General features: G+C 44.1%; 2 protein-coding genes across 5 annotated transcripts in view; one reads left to right on the plus strand and one right to left on the minus strand.

The window, feature by feature from the left end:
• Positions 1 to 16920, plus strand: part of UBXN2A (UBX domain protein 2A) — a 342165-nt gene that overhangs the window by 249563 nt on the left and 75682 nt on the right. The window lies entirely within an intron of this gene.
• Positions 1 to 16920, minus strand: part of ATAD2B (ATPase family AAA domain containing 2B) — a 90190-nt gene that overhangs the window by 25396 nt on the left and 47874 nt on the right. For all 4 annotated transcript variants that reach the window (XR_012763268.1, XR_012763269.1, XM_075414909.1 and 1 more), the window contains exons 22-24: positions 14770 to 14929; positions 11008 to 11130; positions 81 to 206 (exon numbers count right to left, since the gene is read on the minus strand). Coding sequence is in view for 2 of the 4 variants with exons in the window: in XM_075414909.1 (XP_075271024.1) it covers positions 81 to 206; positions 11008 to 11130; positions 14770 to 14929 (409 nt within the window). In the remaining 2 variants the exon portion in view is untranslated. The remainder of the gene's footprint in view (positions 1 to 80; positions 207 to 11007; positions 11131 to 14769; positions 14930 to 16920) is intronic.

The following is a 16920-nucleotide window of genomic DNA, read 5'->3' on the forward strand; positions in this document are numbered from 1 at the left end:
GACATATTTGTAATTTTTGCCATTGGAAGTACTTCTAATTTTGCACAATTATCACCCAAGGTAGTCACATGCACACTTACTCGCTGAGTTGGGCCACACCGCCATCGTGGGCTTCTGCTTGTTCCACAATGCCTCTTCAACTCTAGCTTCTGTTTTCCGTACAGTGGAACCATGAGGATTTATTTGTTCTGCTGTTACTGACAAGCCTGCATACAGAAGATAACCATACCTATTTAAATAAACCACGCTGCATAAAATTACTGAATTTAAAAAGAAACGTGGAATACCATGCTCTAATAAGAACACATCAATTAATATTTAGCTGGACATTCAAAATAAAGATTAGAATCAAGAATATTTGTTTTCTACTGACAAAATAACCTACTGCTTGCATGGTCTTAAAACTGCCAGCTCTTATGGATTAGAAAAATATGACTGTCTCTCACACTTGGGTCCCCAAAGATTGCACTCTTCTATCCGTATTTCCTCTATAAAGCAAATTCTTATTGACAGTTTCAATTTTTCCTGATTTTAAACAGATGATTAAAAATAAGTGGTAATTCATAATGGCATTGTATGCCATATCAGAAAGAGTATCTGAATAAAAACCTTGTACTGTCACCATGATTTATGTTCTGTAAAATGGATCCATTTCAGAGTCAATATGAGCTCTTAGATTAAGAAAATGCAATTCAGCTTTTAACAAACGGTCTGGTTTGCCTTCTGTAATATAAGTTCATCTCACAGCTTCTACTATTTCATAGGTTTTTAAATTAAATTCTAAAAATGCAAACTTTCATATTGGTTAAGCATATTTTAAAGACATAAATTAATCTCTAAAGTTCCATATTTGTGAACTAGAATATCCTATCCATCCACTAGAAAAGTCTTCAAAATGTCATGCCATGTATCCAGCAGTAACCAGAACCAAGTGATCAAGAGCTGACACGAAGCTCTAAAGCTGCAGAAATTTAAAAATTCACAAAGGAACTCTCACCTAATAGTTTATAGTTACAGTATAAGTTTTTAATACAAATATTTTAAATTGCATATCAAACATGTTTTATTACTAAAAACATCCACCACTTCTAATTATCTGCTGGTTTCAACAAGAAGCTACCAATTCCAATACTCTAGTACATATTGTTCTTAATTTATCAACTTAGAACTTGCTATCCTTAGATTTACCGTCGTCCCACAACACCACCTCATTTCAGTAATACAAGAACAAGAAATTCTAGTTTAACTTCTAGATACTACACAGTTCATCATTCTGTTACACTGCAGCACTTAGAAATTGGTCACCACTCTCAGTACTGAGTAAAAATGGCAGAACTGTCAAAAAAACAAAAAAGTTGTGGAAAAAGAAAGTGATACAGAAAATACCTTCCATTTTAAAAACTATGTAAGATTGCTAAATAACTTGCCAAGAGAATTGTGAAGAAAACGGATATGGAGCTTTTTAGCCTTAATCCTCCACTTCAGTATCCTGGAAGTAAGTTAAGAGCTAATACATGGCGCAATTCAGAAAATCAATGGCTTTTCGACTGGGTAAAGATTAAAAAGCCTACAGCACCTGTCATTTGCCTTCCGAACTCCTCTGCGATTCCAGACAGAAACACTTGATAACATTTCCAGAGAATTTACTACAAGCTTCACGCACATCAGCTTGCTCAGTGCCACCCCAATCTCATGTTGAATGTTGAAGTCCTTCCAAATGTAGCCAAGACAATGCTGGCCGAGACCCAACCGAGTATGGGCTATGTTCTTTCTGTCAGAAGACAAATTTCCTTTCCGATGGCCACAGCCACCCGCTCTGACTCCATCTGTGACTGCAACACTACCTTGACCTCTTCTGAGCAGGTATCAACACAAGTTTTATATTCAGGCCAAGAACAGCCAGTAGATTCGCACAATAAACCTGGACGTCTCTTCCAAAGTCTCCCGTTTTGCATTATTGCCCTTCTTTCACAAGAGTGCTGTTGGCAGCGTAAGAATTTTAACTCTGCTAAGGCTTGAAGGCAGGATCCTTTATCCAGCCGAGTCCAGGCACACATGCAGAGAAAACTGGACACTGAATGTTGGGGTTTTTCCCCCACCAGACTATAAACATGCCAGTCTGGCACTTCTGAGGGATGATGAAAACAGAAGCTTAGTGTACTCTGAGCTAAAAAAAAAGCAGCCTGCTGTGCGTCAAACAATGAAGCACACTCCCTGCGACTTCAGTCTCAGCATTCATTTAAGGACTTCAGTCTCAACAGTCATTTAAGGCCTTGCTTGGACATGTCATGTGGATATTAAAACGAAGTACTTGAAGGTTCAATTCCCCACCGCTTTGTCTCAAACACTGGTCGGGCAACAAGGCCAGCTGCCTGATTCAGCACGACTTCATCCGGTAGCTCCACCCAGGCAATCAATCTGGCACAAGCTGCCAGCCTCGCTTTTCTAGGTGACCAGTTGCACAAAGCTTGTGGACACCAAAAGGCATAGTTTACACTGCTTATGCAGTTTTCCTCAAGTATTTCCTCATTGAAACATTCCACTATTCCCAAATATACTCTTCTTATGAAGCAGAGGGGAAGAAGGAGGATCTGGGCATCTTTTCTATACCTGACCCTCTGGTAACCAGTCCAACCAGAAATCCCTTAATAACCTTGTGGACATCCAAGCCAAAGAAGAAAATGCAAGCATACGTCTTTGTCGTCCCTTGTCCAAAATGTTCTGAAACATGGTACATGTCAAAGTCGAGATCAGCACGTACACTGTGATTGTGCTGATATGCTGTCTTGCTGACCATATTCTGTAGAACTGTTTTGGTTTCGGCTGCCGCCGGCAACGAAAGGGCCACGCAGCCGCCCCTCCCCCCGCCGGCGTGCGGAGGAGAATGAAAAGAAACAGGCAGAAACTGGTGGGTCGGGATAAGGGCAGTTTAACAGAACAGCAAATAGAGGGAAACAGGAACAACAACGATACAAATAAGGAGAAAACACAACAACGAACCGTACGACCCAGACAGCCGCTCTCCCCAAACAGGACCGGCACCCACGCCCCCCCAAGCCGCGAGTGCGTTCCCGCTGCGCCGCCCCCCCCCACCGGAACCCAGCGTGACGTCACATGGTATGGAATACCGGGCTCTGTTTGGCCAGGTGGGGTCAGCCCCCACCCCCCGGCTGTGCCCCTTCCTGGAGTCCGGTGAATATTAACCCTGTCCTGGCCAAACCCAGGACATTATCTACCCCTTATTCCATACCATCTACGTCATGCCCAGGTCCCCCATTGTCCAGTTGATCACCACCACTTCTCCTGTCTCCAGATATCATTCCTTTAGTCTATGGATCATCACTCTAAAGTGTCCGTTGAGTTCATTTAATCCATGACTTCGGGCTCCATCTGTCATTATGGTCTTCCGTGGCAGGGGAGGTGATGTGTGGTGATGGGCGGTCACTTGCTGCATCCGGAGCTCACAGCTGATGTATCGGGTGCGGCCCGTGCCCACAGTCTGCAGGAGATGTTGATCTTGATGAAGTTGCTGGATGCCAGTTGTTGAAAACCAGGTCCAGTTCCATCATTGCTGTGCTCTGCTAGGTTTTCATCGAAAAAGTCCATCCTTCTTTAATCTGGAGAATTCTTACTATGCTACTACTGGTACAAAATATAACAATTATAACAGTGATAACAGACAGTGACAGGGTTATTTAACAACTAACTTTATACAATTTATTTATGGACTATTCTCGCCCAAAATTAAATCCCCATGAGGTACACGTCGGACTTCCCCATCCTTCCGCATCACCCACCAGGTACACCCAGGTCCTTGAGCAAAAGCAATCCCGCGGACGGGCTTGCCTTTGCCCGAGGCAGGACTAACCCAAACCGTCTTCCCTAACATGTTCCGCATGTGCACTACGGGGACTTTATCCCCTTCCACGGGGCGCTGAGGTTTTGACTGGGCAGGACCAGCCCGGTTGGTGGACCCTCTGGTGTTAACCAACCAGGTGGCCTTTGCTAAATGGACATCCCAATTTTTGAAAGTCCCACCCCCCATTGCCCTCAAAGTGGTTTTTAGCAGCCCATTGTAACGTTCGATCTTTCCCGAGGCTGGTGCATGGTAGGGGATATGATACACCCACTCGATACCGTGTTCTTTGGCCCAGGTGTCTATGAGGCTGTTGCGAAAATGAGTCCCGTTGTCCGACTCGATTCTTTTGGGAGTGCCATGTCGCCACAGGACTTGTTTTTCCAGGCCCAGGATGGTATTCCGGTCGGTGGCATGGGGCACAGGGTAGGTTTCCAGCCATCCGGTGGTGGCCTCCACCATTGTGAGCACATAGCGCTTGCCTTGGAGGGTCTGTGGCAGTGTGATATAGTCAATCTGCCAAGCCTCCCCATATTTATATTTTAGCCATCGTCCTCCATACCACTGAGGCTTTACCCGCTTGGCTTGCTTGATTGCAGCGCATGTCTCACATTCATGGATAACCTGTGCAATAGTGTCCATGGTCAAGTCCACCCCTCGGTCACGAGCCCATCTGTATGTCGCGTCTCTTCCTTGGTGGCCCGAGGTGTCATGGGCCCACCGAGCTATAAACAGTTCACCCTTATGTTGCCAGTCCAGATCCACCTGAGCCACTTCAATCTTAGCAGCCTGATCTACCTGGTGGTTGTTTTGATGTTCTTCAGTGGCCCGACTCTTAGGGACGTGGGCGTCCACGTGACGGACTTTTACAACCAACTGCCCCAGCCGGGCAGCAATACCTTGCCACAATGGGGCAGCCCAGATAGGTTTGCCTCTGCGCTGCCAGTTGTTCTTCTTCCATTGCTGCAGCCACCCCCAAAAGGCATTGGCCACCATCCAAGAGTCGGTGTAAAGATAGAGCACTGGCCACTTCTCTCGACTGGCAATGTCTAAAGCCAGCTGGATGGCTTTCACCTCTGCAAACTGGCTGGACTCACCTTCTCCCTCGGCAGTTTCCGCGACTTGTCGTGTAGGGCTCCATACAGCAGCCTTCCACCTCCGCTGCTTCCCCACAATGCGACAGGACCCATCCGTGAACAGGGCATACTGTTCCTTATCTTCTGGCAGCTGGTTATACAGTGGGGCCTCTTCAGCACGTGTCACCTCCTCCTCTGGCGATGCTCCAAAATCTTTGCCTTCTGGCCAGTCCATGATTACCTCCAGAATTCCTGGGCGACTGGGGTTTCCCATTTGGGCGCACTGGGTGATCAGAGCGACCCACTTACTCCACGTAGCATCGGTGGCATGATGCGTAGAGGGGACTTTCTTTGAACATCCAGCCCAGGACCGGCAATCGTGGTGCTAGGAGGAGCTGTGCTTCAGTGCCAACCACTTCTGAAGCAGCTCGAATGCCTTCATATGCTGCCAGAATCTCTTTTTCAGTGGGAGTACAGCGGGCCTCGGATCCTTTGTATCCCCGGCTCCAAAACCCCAGGGGTCGACCTCGAGTCTCCCCTGGTGCTTTCTGCCAGAGACTCCAGGTTGGGCCATTCTCCCCGGCTGCGGTGTAGAGCACGTTTTTAACATCTTGCCCTGACCGGACTGGACCAAGGGCTACGGCATGAACTATCTCCTGTTTAATCTGTTCAAATGCCTGTCGTTGCTCAGGGCCCCATTCAAAATCATTCTTCTTCCAGGTCACGTGGTACAGAGGACTTACAATCTGGCTGTAATTTGGGATGTGCATCCTCCAAAAACCCACAACACCCAGGAAGGCCTGTGCTTCCTTTTTGCTGGTTGGTGGAGACATAGCTGCTATTTTGTTGATGACATCCATTGGGATTTGACGGCGCCCATCCTGCCATTTTATTCCCAAAAACTGGATCTCTTGCGCAGGTCCCTTGACTTTACTTCGCTTAATGGAGAAACCAGCTTTCAGAAGGATCTGAACTATTTTCTCCCCTTTCTCGAAAACCTCCTCCGCTGTGTCGCCCCATATAATGATGTCGTCGATGTACTGCAGATGTTCTGGAGCTTCACCTTTTTCCAGTGCAGTCTGGATTAGTCCATGGCAAATGGTGGGACTGTGTTTCCACCCTTGGGGCAGTCGATTCCAGGTGTACTGGACGCCCCTCCAGGTGAAAGCCAACTGTGGCCTGCACTCTGCTGCCAAAGGGATGGAGAAGAATGCATTAGCGATGTCAATTGTAGCATACCACTTGGCTGCCTTTGACTCCAGCTGATATTGAAGTTCTAACATGTCTGGCACGGCAGCACTCAGCGGTGGTGTGACTTCATTCAGGCCACGGTAGTCTATTGTCAGTCTCCACTCTCCAGTAGATTTTCTTACTGGCCATATGGGACTATTAAAGGGTGAGCGAGTTTTGGTGATCACTCCTTGACTCTCCAGCTGGCGGATCAGCTGATGAATGGGGAGAAGGGAGTCTCGGTTGGTACGATACTGTCGCCGGCGCACCCTTGTGGTCGCAATTGGCACCTGTTGTTCTTCAACCCTCAGCAACCCCACAACGGAAGGATCCTCCGAGAGACCAGGCAAAATGGACAGCTGTTTAATTTCTTCCGTCTCCACAGCAGCTATGCCAAAAGCCCACCGATACCCCTTTGGGTCCTTGAAATAGCCTCTCCTAAGATAGTCTATCCCAAGGATGCACGGAGCCTCGGGGCCAGTTACAATGGGGTGCTTCTGCCACTCCTGCCCAGTGAGGCTCACTTCAGCCTCCAGTACACTCAGCTCTTGGGACCCCCCTGTCACTCCCGAAATGCAAATGGACTCTGACCCTTGGAAATCTGATGGCATTAAAGTACACTGTGCACCAGTGTCCACTAGAGCTTTATACTCTTGTGGATCTGACGTGCCAGGCCACCGAATCCACACCGTCCAATAGACACGGTTGTCCCTTTCCTCCACCTGGCTGGAGGCAGGGCCCCTCTAATCCTCGTCAGAGAATTTGCTGCTCACCTGCTGTAAAAATGACTTGGAGGTCCCCTCCAGAGGATTGGAATCAAGGTCAAACTGTCTACCTGGTCTGGAGAGCTGGCTTCTGGAAACTGGAGCGGCACTTTTCCTAACAGAGTCCCCTTTTGTGATTGTTTTACCTCGCAACTCACATACTTGTGCCTCTAGACTTGAGGTGGGTTTTCCATCCCACTTCCTCATGTCCTCTCCGTGGTCACGCAGGTAGAACCACAGGGTGCCCCGTGGTGTATAGCCTCTGTATTCCCTCTCCCGAGCAGGGAAACGCCTGCCCCTAATAGCTGAGACACTGGCCCGTACAGGTGGGGAGTAGGACCTACTCTCTTTCATTTGTCGGACATCCCGGGCCAGTTTCTCCACAGCTGAGACAAGGGAGGAAGAGAGACTTTCCTCGTATTGGCGGAGTCTGACTGCCACCTCATCCACTGTTGGTGTGTCTTTACCTTTCCAGTTTACAACTGCCAGTGAGTTGGCATATGAGGAGGGTGCGCTCCGCACAAACTTCCTCCACATGGATTGTGAGCACTGGAGTTCATCTGGGTCTGTGGGTACCTGCTCATCGTCTGTGTCACAGTAAACCAGCTCCCGCACAGCTAATTCCCTCAAGTACTGAATACCCCTTTCCATATTGGTCCACTTGCCAGGACAGCATACAAAATCGTCACTGAAGGGGTACCTCTCCCTCACGCCTGACAGAAGTCTCCTCCAGAGGCTGAGGATTTGTTCCTTTTTCCCAATGGCCTTGTCAATGCCCCCATCCCTGGCCAGGGATCCCAGCTGCTTGGCTTCCTTGCCCTCTAACTCCAAGCTGCTGGCCCCATTATCCCAGCACCGCAGCAGCCAGGTGGCAATGTGCTCGCCTGGGTGGCGGCTGAAATCTTTCTGCATGTCTTGCAGCTCGCCCAGGGACAGGGACCGGGTGATGATCTCTGTCTCTATCTCCCGCGATGACCCTGGCTCATCATCATCCCTCCCGGAGCGATCTGCTCTCTTTGCGTCTTTCTTTAGTTTTACGGGGCCGACTGCTATCTGCAGAGGTTGGTCATTGGGCTCAGTCACTGTGCCTGTGGCTGGAGCTGGGGCTGGAGCAGCTGCTGTGCCCGCCGGGGAAACCGAGGCAGACCCTGCAGCTGTGGCTGAAGCAGCCGTGGTGCTGGCTGGGGGGGCTGTGACTGCCTGCTGGGCTGGAGGGGCTGCAGGGCCGGCTGGGGGGGCAGCGCCAGCTGCAGTGCCTGCCGCTTCGTTTCCCCCCCTTTCCCCCTTAAGGCACTGAACAGTGTTGAACATGGCTCGGTAGGCGTGGGCCAGACCCCAGCACGTTGTGGTGATCTGTGTCTCTCTGGAGTTCCCAGGGTGGCAGCACACTTTTTGCAGATACTTTACTAGTTTGTCCGGATCCTGTACTTCCTCAGGGGTGAGTTTAAAAAACACCGGAGGTGCCCACTGCCCTAGGTACTTGCCCATGCTGTCCCACACACCCAGCCACTCACAGCTATCCAGCCCCGGGGCAGGTCTCTGCACGATGTTCTTAACGACTTGCTTAACCCTAAACAAAAACCAAAACCCATTCAGGAGGCATAACAAAAGGAGAGTGCTGCCCTGAGCATCCCACGGGTACTCGAAATTATCAAAAGCCGTTAGAACTGGCCTGAAGGAGAGAGGGGGAGCGAAAGAGTGGGGGAAGGTATCCCCTTCGGTTTTCCCCACAGACTGGGTTTGATTAGTCACAAATTCTAAGACATAGGATCCGAGGTACGGAAATGACCGCAGTGCCGCATGCAAATACAAGCCTAATTTCACACACAGTGATGCTATCATGTCATAAGTCGACATCGTACAGTACAGCAAAATTATCATCCTGATCTTTTTCCCAGCGATGATGAACAGCACGGCATTGAATACATACTGCAAATAAGGATTCAAAAACCACAGCCATCTGATCAAAGACAGAAACATTTTTACCGGCGACTATTTAACACAGAAAAACACGTATAACAAAATTTAACAAAACGTAAGAAGGCAGTTTTAACACCCGCTGCTCAGCCCTGCCGTTATCCGTGCCCCACGTCTGGGCGCCAATTTAATGCTCTGGTTTCGGCTGCCGCCGGCAACAAAAGCGCCACGCGGCCGCCCCCCCCGCCGGCGTGCGGAGGAGAATGAAAAGAAACAGGCAGAAACTGGTGGGTCGGGATAAGGGCAGTTTAACAGAACAGCAAATAGAGGGAAACAGGAACAACAACGATACAAATAAGGAGAAAACACAACAACGAACCGTACGACCCAGACAGCCGCTCTCCCCAAACAGGACCAGCGCTGCGCCCCCCCAAGCCGCGAGTGCCTCCCCGCCGCGCCGCCACCCCCACTGGAACCCAGCGTGACGTCACATGGTATGGAATACCGGGCTCTGTTTGGCCAGGTGGGGTCAGCCCCCACCCCCCGGCTGTGCCCCTTCCTGGAGTCCGGTGAAAATTAACCCTGTCCTGGCCAAACCCAGGACAAGAGCCAAATGGGAGTAACAGCGGGGTTGGTCAGCATTCACAGCCCTTTCATCCATTACAATAACTGATGCCAAGACTACATGCCTGAAGTGCCATCTTCTTGATGTTCTAGGCCACAACTCCTGATCCAGGGCCAGGACAATCTCTTGTGCTTCCCTTACAGCATAAGCTTTCCTTGGACCTCAAGAGCTTGGTATGTTTTTCTTCTTTCTTAACTAGTTAATCTAAGAAAGCTTCTTCCATGCATTCCAAATCTTCTGTCCTTAGCAATCCAGTAAGTGATCTTAGCCTTGCACACTCTGCAGCTGGACCAACTGCAGAGCTCGTTTGCTCTTGAAACCACCACAATGTGGTCCAAAAGCATGAGCATCTTTGAAATGTGGCTTGCACGTAATCTGTGACACTGTAACGGTCTCCACACCAATACCTAAAACGCACTTTGAAACCTGTCCATTGCTGTATGTGAGCTGTTGTCGCTCACCAACAGCTGGTGCTGCTAGTCACCCACCTGTATCTGAAGGTCCACTAACCAGCATCTGACACTAACAATATCTTCTTTTGCTGATTCAACAAGTTCACTGCATGATACCATCAGCCTTCATTACAGCTTCTGAAAACCCACCTCTTTCAGCCAGGTCTGAAGCTTTTCCCCTCAGAAATATGTGTTACTTGGGCAGCATTCCAGTTAGCTCTTGGGAGACTTACAAGGAGGGACCTACAAGCTACACAGTCACTCTCTGTAACAAAGAGCTCTTACAAACAGCTACTTTAACCTTGGAAGCAATAACTTTTAACAATCATGGGGGACTCATAACGGATAATTAACTGAGCCAAGCTCACAGTGTGACACCGAGACCAGAATTGTGGATATTCTTATGCTTCTAACAGAAAAGTACAGAGGAGAAATGAAGGCATTATACTAGTTCTATTTTACAACAACAGTGAATTACAACTGGTTCTCTTATCCACAATTCAAGACATATGTTGGAAGCTCGTAGAGAATTAGACAAAAAAATGCATGACTGAATAGGAAAATAAAAGGAACTGTATCCATTTCAACCTGAAGAAGAGAAAGCCTATAGATACTGGCATTATTCAAAGAAATTTATTAATAAAGAGCATTCAGTCTACTGACAGAAGTATTTCAAGAACCAGCAGCTATAAGTTAAGAGCAGCCAAATTCAACCTAAAAATCAAATAACGCAGTTTTTCACCAAAGCAAGAGGCAAAGCAGGAAACAACTTGCCAAGGTAAAGCTCGAATTATTAAAATCAGCAATCCCTAAGTCAGCATCAAATTTTGTTCTAATGTTATAGTTCAGTGATTTTCAAAGTTTTTCAATTTTCAGAACTTTAAAAATTTTAAAAAGGATGGTGCCTTATCAGACAGCTCATATAGTTGGAGAAAGTAGCCAAGATTCAAGCTCAATCACCTTTCAACACGAACTGCTCGAGTCTGACATGCGTTCCATATTTCACCTTAAATTTTTATATGGACATTTTGAAATCCTGTTTTCTCTCCTATATATGTTGTGTTACGACAAATGAAGTTAAACATACCTCTTTTTCTTCTCGCTTCCTTTATTTCTTCACACATCTTATTAAATTCTGGATCCAGTTCAGCAGCAATGATAGCATGAGCAGTGTCCTTCAAAGTACAAGCTCTATGTCTAATGATTTTATCTGGAAAACAGAACAGCACGTTTGTTAATTTTACCACAATTATTCCAATTTTGTACCATTTCTATGTTGTTCTGTATTGTATATTACAACACTGATCCAGACAGAAGTAACTGGGAAATATAACAAATGTATGAAAATGTAGATGGATCAACACCGTAGCATGCTCAAAAATCACAACCCAGCTACAGAGATACAGGAGTTTTCAGGAGTACAAATTATTACTTTAATCAACAGTGGCATTTATAAACAAATGCAAAGAGTGAATGGTGAACACACCTAAATGAACTTGCAACCCTTAGACCCTTGCTAGACTCAGCAAGTGCAGATCTACACCGCGTAACGGGCTACGGCGCAGCGTCCCAAAGGTAACAGAAGACTTGTCCAGGAATGAATTTACCCACTGGGGTCAAGGAACATTCATACAATTACACTGCCTGGAAAATCACACTGGATGTCTCCTGCATCTGTAAGGTAGACCTGGCTTGCTTATATTCCTCCTGTTTGATTTTTTTTTTTTTTTTAACCTTAAGTTATTGCATAATTGTTGTTTAACAACTGCTAGAAAATTCAAAATTAAGATACAACAGATTATTGCTTATATTGAATAGCTATTTCTCATTTTAATCTATCGAGAAAAACTGTCAAGAAACAAGCCTCAAGTTCGCTACTTTCTCATCTCTATTTAGAGAACAGGACAAAAAATATTGCCCACACAGGAAGCCTAAATGCGACTCATTAAAAAACATTTTTTCAGAGAAGACCAATTCCCATACCTTTGAAACACGCAAAATAAATTATTCCAACACTGTTGAAACTTAAAAAGTAGTTGTAACTTGATAAGTAAGCCCATATGGGGAGAAAACTGACATCTAAATGTTGCTTTTCAATGAAACCTACAACACTCACTGTTTGTCTTTAGTACAAACATGTTTAATTTGTCAATTCATCCATACTGAATTACTTTTTCCAGCTGATGGAGGTACTTCAACAGCAAATATCAACATTAATGTCTACAACATATTATACAATTAGTGGATTTAATCTGTTTTAATAATCACTAAAGACAACAATTACAAATATCAGTGAACATTTATTAAACAAGGCTTATAATTCTAGAAACAGCACATTTTACAGCTGTCAAAACTGCTGAGTGAAAAAGAATATCCAGTATGTAGCTCAAGTGAGCCCTATGTACATTTTCTGCAGAAATCTACCGCCACTTAAATCTGGAACCTAGACATTTTTAGCCACATGTATTTGTGAGGCATTATGTTTTATGATCACAAAAAAGATTCTGCATTCTTTGCAGATGTAATTTTGCAATATGAGACTTTTAAAAGTTGGTCAGATAACAAAGTTTAAGATGCCCTCGCAAAAGAAAGAGGAAAAAAAATTAAAAGAAAAACCAAATCAAGCGTATTTGACTGAGCTTCTACTTTCCTCTAATCCTGTGATGAGCAAGAGTTTCCCACAGATAGTGCTTCAAAGAGGCAAATACTATTATGTCTAACACACAATGGTTATGTTTCCATGCCTTTAAGAACATTTCCTGGTCAAACAATGGAGGGAAAGGAAAAAAAAACCACCCCACTGTCTTACTATATAACCGATCTGAAATTTTCTAGCAAAGGACCAGGAAAAATGCCCAAAGCAGCCAGTTTTTACAATCTGTACTGGATATAAAAAACCAGCTAGTCTGGTACTCCAATTGCTTTTCAACTGAACAACAGGACAGAAGCAGGTACAGTATGATTCTTCTGCAAACTGAAGCATGAAGCAGAGGCAAGCATATATATGCCCGGCTTTAAAGAACGTGAACATTTATAGGTTAATATTCAGTCAATGCATCTGAACGTACGTAATGCTCAGAACAGACTTGATGTGCTGTTTCAGCAGTGTATTCATACAACAGCTCAAGAAAACTTGCGTGCCAGCAGAGCAAGCAATACATCCTCAATTGTTGACAATGCAGAGGACAGAACTGTCTTTCATTACCTACTCAATGATGAGAAACTCCAGTCCAAAACCTAACCTAGAAACAGCCAGATCCGTCTCTTCCAGCTCAGTCCTGATGGCAAGGAAAACCAAAATATCCCTATTTCGGTTTCCTAAATATACTTCTTAAAACTCTTTCTCTTTGGACAAACTCAGTGAAAACTTCTGCCACTAAATATTCCCCAAAGCTGTCTTTGCTATTTTGTACTTCTGAAACAGTGAATCTGTGACTGGTGTTGCTTATGATCCTGAGCAGATCTGACCTAGCAAGTCTGTAGTCCCATAACACCTTCTCCAAAACTGCAAAAACCCTCCTCAGACTACATTTCCTAGAATTAAACAACCAAGCCCACAGATCCAAATGGCCTAAAAATGAGAACAAGAGGTGTACATTAAAGCAAATTTTTCCCAAAGCCCATCATTCAGTCACAAACGTACGTCTGTCACATGCAGGAGGTATCTCTCATAGTCCTCCTCTTCTAAGCAGGCTCTTCAGAGACACTCGGAATCCCAAGTGTCCATCACGGGCTTTGATTAGTTCACATCAATTACACATTAGAAGTCCTCAAAAGGGTGTCATCCAGAACACAGAAAACCTTTTGCTGGATTTTAAGAATGTCTTTTTTTAGTTGTAAAATAAAGTGCATCATAAATTGAAGAAACGAAGTTTATTTTCTACAGATACGAACCAGCACTGGGTTCAAAAGGCAAATGTGAAAAACAAGTGCAACTACTTGACCAGACTACACTGTGTCTAGTCCACGCATGGGACATTTGCAAATTCCTCACAAAATCAGAAATTTGAGAAGCAAGAAAAATACAGAAAAACAGGCTTTAACCTGGTGAAAAGATTTCACAAGAATTAATGAAAAACCTTTCAACACACAGGACTATATATGCAGATGGCCCCAGATTTCCAAGTATCACATATATTAAATATAATTCCATTAAAAGGGTGCTGCTTTGTTGTTGTTTTATTGATGACTCTGGAAGCTGCCAACAGAAAGGCTTTCTTTTGGCAACGTACACTCTGAGGCGGCCCTAGCAAAGAGCACACAAGATGTTCTTTCCTTAGAGTCTAAACAACTTTCACATGCATTTCAACCTACAAATTCCATTTTAATTGAAAGCATCCCATCACGCTTTGTCAAGACAATACCTTCTAATCTCTCCTAATCAGCTGCAACTGATTTCCTTGCCTGATGATTTATCACATTTTATTTCTATCCCCAAATACACAGTTCTTAGTTTCTGCGTGTGAATTTCATGTTCTAAGCCAACATGGAAATAAAAGCAGGCCACTGCCAGATTGCTTGCAGGATTCTCTACAGAGCTCTCCAAATTACGTTGGGGTTTTGCTGCATATACAAAGTCTATTCACTGAAAAGGAGCTATCAAATTTGAAAGGGAACTATAAAACCTAATTTATTAGAAAATAACTCTGAATGCTGTAGTTCTCCTGCTCTTCTAATGTCCCCCAGTGCACCACATGCCTCAAAATACTAAAAGCACAGACCCTTAGGACTTGCTTATCCTAATTACCATATAGCACGGGGTTCATTTAAATGCCTGAACAGTAATCAGATATGTGATTAAATGCCAAGCTTTCAGGTTTAGGTAGGCCAAAGCGAAGCAGGTCCTCACCTCCAGGATCTTTGTCTGGGTTGTACTCCAATGCATTGCTGCAGATCAGGTCAATGTCTGTCAGGAAATCCTTGGCTGTTAAGTAGTTGTGTTTATCAATTTTGGTTATTACTGTTGATAGGTCCATTGGCTCTTTGATAACTTCAAGGTAATCTGAAACCTACAAACAAACAGCATACAGAAATGACACAGGACCTTATGCACTCCCTTTGAACACTGCCAGTTTCGCATCTTTATACTCTTATTCATTCCACATGCTTAGCTCTAATACATTAACTAAACATTTTCAATTCTAAACAAATTTATGTTGAAAACATATCACTAAAAACATAAGACTTCCAAAGCTACTTTTTCTTCAGTAGCTCACTAATTTCTCTTTCAAAATCAATTTAACAGTATTTTTGATGCATTTTAAATGTATGTTTAATTTTGACTGATTTATTTATAATTTTTTTTAAGTGTTATAAAGACTATCTGGGATTATAAAGGTAAAAACAATCAGCTTAAAACCCTAGAAAAAACTAGGGAAGCTAAATTCTGTTCACCTTGTAGGTAAAAGCTCTCATTAAACTGAACAGTCAGCTTCTCAGCTTTTAAATACCTTCTATTGAATAGTTCCTTCAATCACTTGTTCAACAAAAAAAGTCAGGTTTTATTGACTGAAGACGTCAGACTGACTGTGCAGAAGGGCAGTCTACAGGGAAAGCTTTGTGTCAGAGTTCACAGCTTACTATGAGCTTAACTCACAACTGGAGATTCAGCAGCCACTAGGGTACACAGAAAAGTATTTAACGTAATTAATGGTACCATAAAGGGCTCAATCCTGATAGTTAAATCCATCAGGACAGCTGCTGTAACAAAGTTCACCAAAAAAAAGAAAATCTATCAATTTGTTATTTACTTCAAGGAAAAAAAAAACCTATGCTTGAACTTTTCAATGTGATTAAGATCACAATCAATTAAAAATACTGGCAGCCTCAGAAACAGTATTGCGTTTTCTCTTTTGACATCACCCACGTACGATGGTGACTGCCAAAATACTGAAAAGTTAAATACATATTCAGATCAAGCCATAATCGCTCTGTAAGAATTTTTTTTTTAATAAAGTATCTGTAGTCATTCATACAAAAATATATTACAACATCTAACATTAATGCATTACTTCAATGGACAGCAGTCTAACACCTAATTCCTTAAATATACACATCAAAATTTATGATGAAAAATTAAAATGGCAAAAATTCTCTTTTTGCCTCCATTTATGGAACCGTGATTATAATTGGTTTGGTGACTGGAAAGCCAAGCCATGGGCTTCCTTTTATTGTTAGCACATCCTCAGAAGGATTCTTCACTGGAAACTCTAAATATTGCTGCTGAATAAGTCAGGAAAATCCTTGACTTATCACGTAGCAGCATTCTCTGCAACACAAGTAGGAGTGGAACAATCTTAACATATTTTCTCAGAAAGCCAAGCAGACAGGCTCTTCTGGAAAAGGAAAGGATAGTCCTGTGCTTAAATGCACCAGGTGGGACAAAAAAGATTACATTTAATTTTCTAGTGCTGGAATATATTAATTAGCATGGTTTTGGCAAGTCTTTAAATAACATTTCAATTCTCCATCTACAAAACAAGAAAGGTAATTTGTTCCTTCTTTACGCGCCCTTATTCACGTGAGTTTAGACCACACGTCCTTCAGGGAAAGGACCTGCCTTTACTACAAGTATGAAGCATTTCCTACAATAATGGGGCTCCCAAGCAGTTTCATTTAAAAAAAAAAAAAAAAAAAAATTCAAAGTTACTGCTCAGACCATGCCACACTACGTTGCCACGTTAAAGAGCTCTTGTCAGTCTTTCAAAAGCAGTCAGCTACAGAACACTATGGAAAGCTCAAATTAAGAGAGGACTGCGTGGGTCCACACAAGATGCCTGTTCCATCCTGCACAGAATTTACACTGCAAAGCCGCTTTTTACAGTGCTGTACTTTTAATGCACCATATTCATCTCTTAATGTCTTCCAAAAGAGATGCTTCTCTTCAGAAGCAATTAAGCTTTTTTTTTTTTTAATTAGCAAGCTTGCAAAGCTTGCCGTGCCCCAGCATCTGATCTCAAAGTCAGGCCAAACACAATCCTATACACATAGCAGCACCTGA

Source organism: Opisthocomus hoazin, chromosome 2 (genome assembly GCF_030867145.1).
Source record: "Opisthocomus hoazin isolate bOpiHoa1 chromosome 2, bOpiHoa1.hap1, whole genome shotgun sequence".
Lineage (NCBI taxonomy): Eukaryota > Metazoa > Chordata > Aves > Opisthocomiformes > Opisthocomidae > Opisthocomus > Opisthocomus hoazin.